At 47.5% G+C, this 7,929-nt stretch overlaps 1 protein-coding gene across 2 annotated transcripts in view; it reads left to right on the top strand.

The window, feature by feature from the left end:
- SUFU (SUFU negative regulator of hedgehog signaling) overlaps positions 1-7,027 on the top strand; it is an 87,868-nt gene extending 80,841 nt beyond the window's left edge. For both annotated transcript variants that reach the window (XM_058028848.1, XM_058028849.1), the window contains exon 12: positions 661-7,027. In XM_058028848.1, the coding sequence (XP_057884831.1) occupies positions 661-750 (90 nt within the window). In that variant the 3' untranslated portion in view covers positions 751-7,027. The remainder of the gene's footprint in view (positions 1-660) is intronic.
- The last annotated feature ends 902 nt before the right edge of the window (positions 7,028-7,929 follow it).

Here is a 7,929-nt window from a genome sequence, read left to right on the forward strand (position 1 = left end):
AAACCAGACTGGGGCAAAAAATCTCCCTTCTGTGTGCTTCAACCAGTGTTTGCAAAACAGCCTGAGCAGCTGAGTGCCTGTGTGAGCACAAGGCATTGTAGGGCTCTGTGAGGCCTTTGTGCCAGAAGTGGGAAGGACTGCAGCAGGAATGCTGTGCAGGCACATTGGCTCTCCCCAGCCAAGGCAGCACAGTTTGCCTGTCACCAGAGAGCTCTGATGGCTCACCTACATTCCACTCTGAACAGCAGGGGTTTGAAAGCTGCCCTCAGACTCCCTTTAAAGCAAATGTGGGCTCTGGAGGCTGGGCTGGGTGAAAGAAGAGGGACGTGGTTAGATAGGAGGGAAGACACTTCTGCTGCAAATCTTCCGAGAGGTTGGGAACTGGAAATATTGATGGGGCCAGAAACCCTCCAAAATTCATCTAATGAAATAAACAGCACTTGGGCTGAAAGCTCACAACTTTACTTTGGCAGCTGAGACAGGCCACATTATCTAATGTCCACTGCTGTCCAAAACATACCGATGGGGAAATGTTTTCTTAGTGGCCTCTTGTTTTAAAAAATAATAATAACATGGGACTGCCTGCCTTTGCAACAGTTTTGTTTTTTCTGTGCAGATTGTAGTGATATGCATTAATTGGTTCTCTTTACTGTCTTACAGTTTAAACTTCCAAAGGAGTACAGCTGGCCTGAAAAGAAACTGAAAGTTTCCATCTTGCCAGATGCCGTGTTCGACAACCCACTGCATTAGAGCTGAATTACACTATTCTAACAACTGGGAGAGCCAAGTTACTGTCCATTACCCAGTGACTCACAGGATAATTAATGCAGTAAAAACTCTGCCTGCAAATAAAGAGTTTGCTGCACAACCACTGCAAACAGAAGAGGAGCTACTCAGCACCAGCCCAGACTGAACTGAGCCCTTTCCTTTATCCTTCCCAAGGCTGAACTCTCTGGGAGCAGCCTGCGTATGTGTGAGTGCGAGTGAGAAATATTTAACTATGAAAATTAGTAGTAAGGATCCTTTCTCTCTCCTAGCTGCAGAACTCCCCTCTGCCTTAGCCCAGGGTGTAGACGCTCTGCACGCCTGTATTTACACATACATTTCTGCCAGGTGCGAGCCTATAATCCATGGATTAAATGTTCTTTACGTGACTCTGGAGTCCTTTTGTTAGCCAAACTTTTACTGACTGCAGAACTGTTCTTCCATGTGCTATTTTTTTTTCTTTTTAGAAACAGAATGGTATTTCCCCTGTTTAAAGGAGGCCAAAAGCTCACATGCTTGAAGCTGAACAGATTTAAAGATGAACTTTCTAGTTCAGTCAAGAAAAACAAATCCAGATCCTCCCTGCCCTCAAATTAGGCATGTTTTAAGTGTTGGTCTTGGTGCTATTAGCTATGGTATCACTGCAAACAGAGGCAACTTTATTCTCATGCATCCTGTCCTTGTGCCTGAACCCCAGGGAAGGTCGCAACCTCTGGTTTTGCACAAGCAGGAGGAAGAAAGCTACCGGGGCGGGGGAGATCTCCTGTTTACAGTGTGTTTATCTTTAAAGAGATACTGTCAAGTATTTTTTCCTTGCTATTGTACAGAATTTGAGAAGCTAGAAAGGATCATTTGTTCACAGGGACAACTTCAGCAGCTCTGCAGGATCGGGGGGCTGCTTGAAAGCATGTGAAGTGGAGATCTCTGCTGCCCTGGCACAGTAGAAAGGAGTCTCAGCCTCAATGAAGCCAGCTATTCTCCCTGTTCCAGCAGGGTTGTGCCCTAGTGCAGCTCCATTTTCCCCTCTAGCCTCGCTGTGGTGGCTCTTGTTGCTGACCTTCCTCCTTTCAGATGGGTTTGAACTGTAAAGCATCAAAACCAGTTTGAAAAGACACTCTCTAGATCCCTGTGGCTTCCTCCTTGGAGCAAAAGGAGTGTGCAGAGGAGCCGGTCTCTGCAGTGCCAGGTTGTGTCTCTGCATCAGCTGCTGGCCCTGTGGATACCTGCAGCAAACACCGCAGCTTTACCCCCTGCTGCTGCTGCAGGGTGTTTCTGATGCATATTCCCCAGCCTTCCTCTGCCCATTGTCTTTTGGTGACAACTCTTCACTCCTTGTCAGGGGAGGTGCAGCTTTCCTTCCACCCCTTTCTGCCTACAAGATAACTGGTGGTTTATGCGCACTTGCTGTGTGATTCTAATACAAGTACAACAAAAGCTTTTAACACTTAACTCCCCTGATCAAACAACAAAGTCCAGGAGGCCTCACAGTACCCTGAGGTCGGTTTTCTGTTTGTTTTCTGATTTAATTTCTTCCCAGCACAGTCAGCTTTGATGTTTTCTGCATATATTTGAGGCTGGTTAATGTTGGTCAAGAAGCAGAGCTAGGAGCCACAAAGCTCTCCTTGGACTTGCTACAGAATTCCTCTGTGGCCTCAGGCAAGTCACTCAATGTCTCTCTGTGCAGAGAGGGTGACTATTGACTAGAGGGCTGTAGGACCTACCGAAGCATGCCAGGGTTTGCAGGGGAGGGCGTGCTTTGTGTACAAAGTAGTATTTGTATTATTATAATTGTTTTTATATTATAATTTAAGGCAGGCCAAATGCAGGGTCCAACACTGCTCTGCAGAACCTTCCTTTCTGCAAAGCAATGAAAGCAATTTACATGTAAATGAGTTTGTCATTTTGTCTGAACTCAGAGGATCATCTTAAAATCCTGCTGTGAAAGAACAAACTTTCAGATATCTGCATGTGCCAGCCAGAGTGATTTCTGTGCTGTGGCAGGCTGCATTCATCCATGGGATCTCTTGGCCAGTTTTCATTGTCCTGGTTAGCACTAAGCGTCCCTTCTGCACTGTAGATGTATGTGCAAGGGACAGCGTGGGTGGGAAAGTGCCATGAAAACCTACCAGTCCAGCTTCAAAAACACTGTGCCCAAGTGTCCCACCACAAGATAATGGGCAAACAGATAATTGTGGCAGTGGGGAAAAGGCAAGGGCAGCAATTACAATTTTGTCCCAAAGCCATCCAACAGTAGCCCATGGATGCTCTTGCACGAGCTTGCTGGGGGTGCTGCAGCAGAGCTGGCCTGTTGCCACGATGCTGGCTGCTCTTCCTTGTTTCCAGATGCTAGCTCTCATTAAAAGGAGTTTAAAATCCACATCTTGGTGGAGAAGGGACATTTGGAAGGTCAATTGTTGCTGTTCCTGCAGAGATCAGCATGGGGCAGAGAGAAGTCCATCAGACCCTCTCTGGGCCCTGACACACATCTGGAAAGCTTGGGACCTCCTGCCCTATGAACTCTTGGAGCCTTCACGGCAGGGATCTGGTGCTGTATGCAGGGAAAGCACCTCCTCCAAGCTGGCTCATGCTCCAGTTCTGCCTTTCTCATGCAAGTGTTTTCCTCATTCCTCACTGTATTTACTCTCATCAGATGCTCTAGGCTGGGTTTCCATTGACTTCAGAGGGAGCACGCTGAATGCATGTGATAATCCACCCAGTATCCTTGTGTGTGTGTGTGTGTGTGTGTGTATTTTTGTTCCATGTAATGTATTTATATATAGTTCTGTGTATTTGAGTTATGAACAGGTGGCATGCCAGAAATGTCTATTTCTGAGACACTTTCTCACAGATCTTTGCTGGTAGCCAGATAACAATTGAGGGGGGAAGGCTTGAAGGGAAGGAAGTGAAATCTTCCTATTTAGGTAAGGGGGGAAATATTAGACAAATAATTGCTAAAATAGAATTCTGTGTCTTATTGTTAGAGCAGCTATGAGAACCTGGTGAAAGTCAGCCCTTAAGCTCCCTGGTCATGTTGCTGGCTCTCAGCAACTTATCTAAGAGTAAGAAAGTTGCAGTTACTCAGGATCCTGAAGAGCTGGGCAGCCACAGGACATCCCCTCGCGATTCACATCAAGTTTGCAACCCTGCCAAAGACTTACTCACTGGCAAGTAAATGAGATGTGAAGTTTGGACATTTTCATCTTGGGGCAAGAGGGCATGTCTGTGTGTGAACGAAATGGAAAAGAAACCTTTGTATTTTAGTGAGCAAGTAGTTTGAAAGAGGGAAGTCATCAGTGCTAATAAATACCACGGTGTTTTTCTAGCCCAAACCTGATGAGATGGTAGGACCACTGGTGGTGATTTTTTCTCGATTGTTTAGGAGGCCTGAAGCAGGTTTGTATGGACCCAAAACCTGTGGGGCTTGTGTTGGCTAAAGACAGTGACCTGGATGGAAATGAAAGCATTCTGTTTAGAATCAGTGAGTACAGGATTTCTCTCTCTTGAGGAAATCTGGCAATGCAGGTCAATTCAGATATTTGGAAAGATGAAGAGCATTGAAAATCCAGCATGTGACAGTAATTCTGAAACAGGAGAAGTCTTAAAAGCCAGGACTACTCTCTCTCTCTCACAATTTCTGATTAAAAACAGGACAAGGAATGTATAATTTCAGTATTAAAGTATGTAGGGTGTGATCTGAGCAGAGCAGTCAGTCTTGTAGCTGCTGTAACCATATTTTCAGTGGCTTAGATAGATGGTGCCTGCTGTGTCTAATTCTTTGAGGATGGTGTATATTGGTTTTACTCTACATGGAATTGCCAACAGTGATTTGAAATTATATTCTGAAGCTCTTCTCTTTAAATATTCAGTTGCTCTTGGATGGCTTTTGAAATGACACCATCAGGTCATCAAATGATCTTGGGAGAAGTGAGGGTTGTGTTGTTTTTCATCTGGGACCATTAGAAATATTTTTTTAAAAAACCCAAAACACTTGAAAGCAATGCTTGGCTCTTCCCTCCTCCTAGGTTGGCATCCAGAGTCCATGTCCTGCTTTGCCAGCTTGTACCTGGCCAGGGCAGGGCAGCATCACATCAGGTGGGGAGCAAAGCTTCAGGCCAGAGCAAGCCCTTAGACCATGTGTCCAGTTTTTCCCTAGCCCAGAGCATGGCCTTGTGCCTTCTGGCTTCACTGTATCAAGTCTTGGGGCTGTATTCAGTCCCTACTCCATCTGGGCCAGGTGAGGAAGGGTTCCAGCACCAGGAGAGCCCTTCCATGTCCCAGGGACTGGGTGGCTGCCCTCCTGTGAGAGAACACATTGTGCCTTAATTTTTCTGTGAGTGAAGCTGCAGGGGCAGACGAATTGTCAAGCAACCAAGAATTCCTTTCTGTGCATCTGTCCCTATTAATAAATGCTAGCCTGCACATCAGCAAGACTCTATCCAGAGCAATCTCAAAATCCACATTTGCCTATGGCGTTCACCTCTTAAGATTTTAAAGCTGGGTTAAAGTCCCTCAACCTAACAAGCTCTGTTTCAAACCCACTATTTTTATAACATTTTTTTCTGTTGTGCAGTGTCTGCTTGTTCTCTCTTCTTTCAAAAAAACCCAAGCCTTGTATTTGACATGAGTCCAAAATTTCAAATGGAGAATAGGCCTGAGGTTGCAAATGTGCTGTAAACGTGGTCCCGTATCGACTTGTCTCACAGGCAGTGAACCTGTCGTGTATTGTGCTTCATCACCTCTTCATTTCTACCATGATTCTGTTTCCCCTAAAGTCGCTGACAGACCATAAAATCATCATAAGTGGCACATCAGTTCACAAACGTCATTTCTAGTCTGCTGTGAAGGGGCTGCCCCACCCCTTTCCCTTGCTGGAAGACCACAGCATCGTTCACCTGCTTGTGGAGCCCTGATAGCAGGAGAGGATCATCAGCCCAGGAAGGGCTGCACATGGCAGATGTGGCTGGCCAGGGCCTGGTTGTTTTTAAACTGTCCTGATGCTGTGCCTGCCTTCTTTAAAAAGAGGAAGAGAGAGAGAAACAAACCCAACCTCAAAAAGGCAGAAGAAAATTTCCTGCCCATTGTCGTGTTTTGCAAACACTGTTCTTTTCTCTTGCCCTCTCCCTCGGCTCCTGACGAGGCTGGAGATGAAAATGGCTCCTTTGTTCCTTTCCCTGGGGCCCAACTGCAGCGAGAGTGCGGCTCCGGAAACTCCAGAGCACGAGGGCCAGGGAGGGAGGGCCCGAGCTGTCACCGTGTGCGGTGGGTCCTGCACAAACACAGCTTGGTGACAATGCCCCGAGCAGGGTGGGAGCAGGAGGGCTCCCTGGTGCTGGTGACGAGGCTCCCGGCCTGTCTCTCTGCAGAAGCAAGCAGGATGCAAAACACACAGGGGCTGAGGAAGGGGAGGTGGGTGTGAGTGGCCATGTTGTGCTGGTAGGGACTGATCACAGGCTGGGGAGCTCTGGGTTTTGGCTTTCCCCAAAGTGGGAATCTGCAGCCCCGTGGAAGCAGGCAGCATCCTGCTAGGGGCTTGTAGTGTTGCCCTGGCTCCTGCACTGGGATGCTCCTTGCACCCATCCAGCCTTGTAGTCCTGGTGCTGTGAGTTTGGCCCCAGTCATGCTCCAAACCCAAGTTTACTCTTTCAAAACCCTTCTCTTGTCCAGACCAGGCTGGACACCTTAACTTTTCCCTTTTTTTAAAGGGATGGAGGTTTTGCCTCTTGCTGGGGACACTACTTGTTTTGTGTGCTGAATGGGAGCAAAGGCAAGGTTCCCAGGGCAGGGGACACATGGGTGACTGGGACCACAGCAAACCCTGACCTCTGGGGTTGCCCTTGCAGCCTTGGGGTGAGCTTTTCTGTCCTTCAGGCATGTACATGTGTGTGTGTTTGGGGGTGTGTGTGGGTGTGTGTGTGTGTGTGGTCTGCAGACGCAGGGGTCATGTGGATGGAGGAGCCCCAGGACACTCCCAGCGGGGCTGGAAGGAGCCTGTGTTTCTGTGGCCAGTGTACCAGTACCTTGTAGATGGCCTTTCTTCCCTCTCCCCTCCTCCTTTTTTTTATAAAAGACAAAAAACAAACAGAAAGCTAAACTAGCAGAGGTTTTTAAATATTTTATATTAGTTTCTAATGTAAATTCTTACATTGTTATTGCAGTGCTGGGTGTGTTTCGCCTGCACGTGACTTTTTGTAATATTTTTGTGAATCACTAAACATTTTTTTTCCTCCCGTGTATTCTAAGTGCATTAAAGGTATTTGCAGAATTGTCAGTGTCCTTCTCTGCGGGCAACATAGTGGGACTGACTGTCTCCTGCTCAGCTCTGCAACTCCTCTGGCAGCTCCTTCTCCTCGTTGACACCTTCTTCCCTGCTCCCAGGGAAGTGGGGTCTCCTGCCCAGACCTCTGGACTACAAGTGTGGGAGGGAAAGGGATCTTTTCTTCCCCTAAAAACTCAGCAAAATGTCTGGTCCCAGGACCTGCCAGATTCAGCATCTTCCATGAGCATCTGCTGGCAAAACCCTTTGAGTCAAAGCAGCCTGAGTGCCCTGACAGGCAGGGTTTTCTGTGCTCTTTGGACAAGCTGGAGTAGGGAGTGCTTGCACGTGGCTCCAAGGATGCAGCCAGTTGGCTGAGAGATGGCAACCTCGTCCACCAGCACAGGAAGGAGGGAGCTGGGGTGAGTGTCAGGTCAGGTCCGTGTTCCTGTCCTCTGCCAAGTGCCTCCTGGCTTCAGTGGGACTTGTGGGGGTGTGGATGTGTGTGCAGAGACTGAATATGCTGGAGAAGAGACACAGCAAACACTTATGAAAAAATATTACTGAGCTAATGTTGCAATGATTTCCCAGTAACACAGAACGATTTTGCAGTAATCTTTTTACACTCCTCAGTAATAAATGCCTTTAAGGCCAGAGAAAAAGGGTGGAATATCTGGGCGGGGGGGAGGGAGATTGCAGTGCTCAGAGGAAGGATGACAGGGAAAGGAAAGGATGCATGGAGAGCCAAAACCCAGCTTTAGGCAGGTTTTGCACTTGCTCTTTGCAGGTGTTATCTCAGCCCACCCTGCATCAAAAGGGGAGCAATCAGCAGAAAGGGTTTCTGCAAGGATTTCTTTTCCTTTGAAGTTTGGAGTGAAAGCCGTCCTTTTCCTGAGACCTCTCCCACAGCT

The sequence above is a fragment of the Melospiza georgiana genome, chromosome 8, assembly GCF_028018845.1.
Source record: "Melospiza georgiana isolate bMelGeo1 chromosome 8, bMelGeo1.pri, whole genome shotgun sequence".
Taxonomy (NCBI): domain Eukaryota; kingdom Metazoa; phylum Chordata; class Aves; order Passeriformes; family Passerellidae; genus Melospiza; species Melospiza georgiana.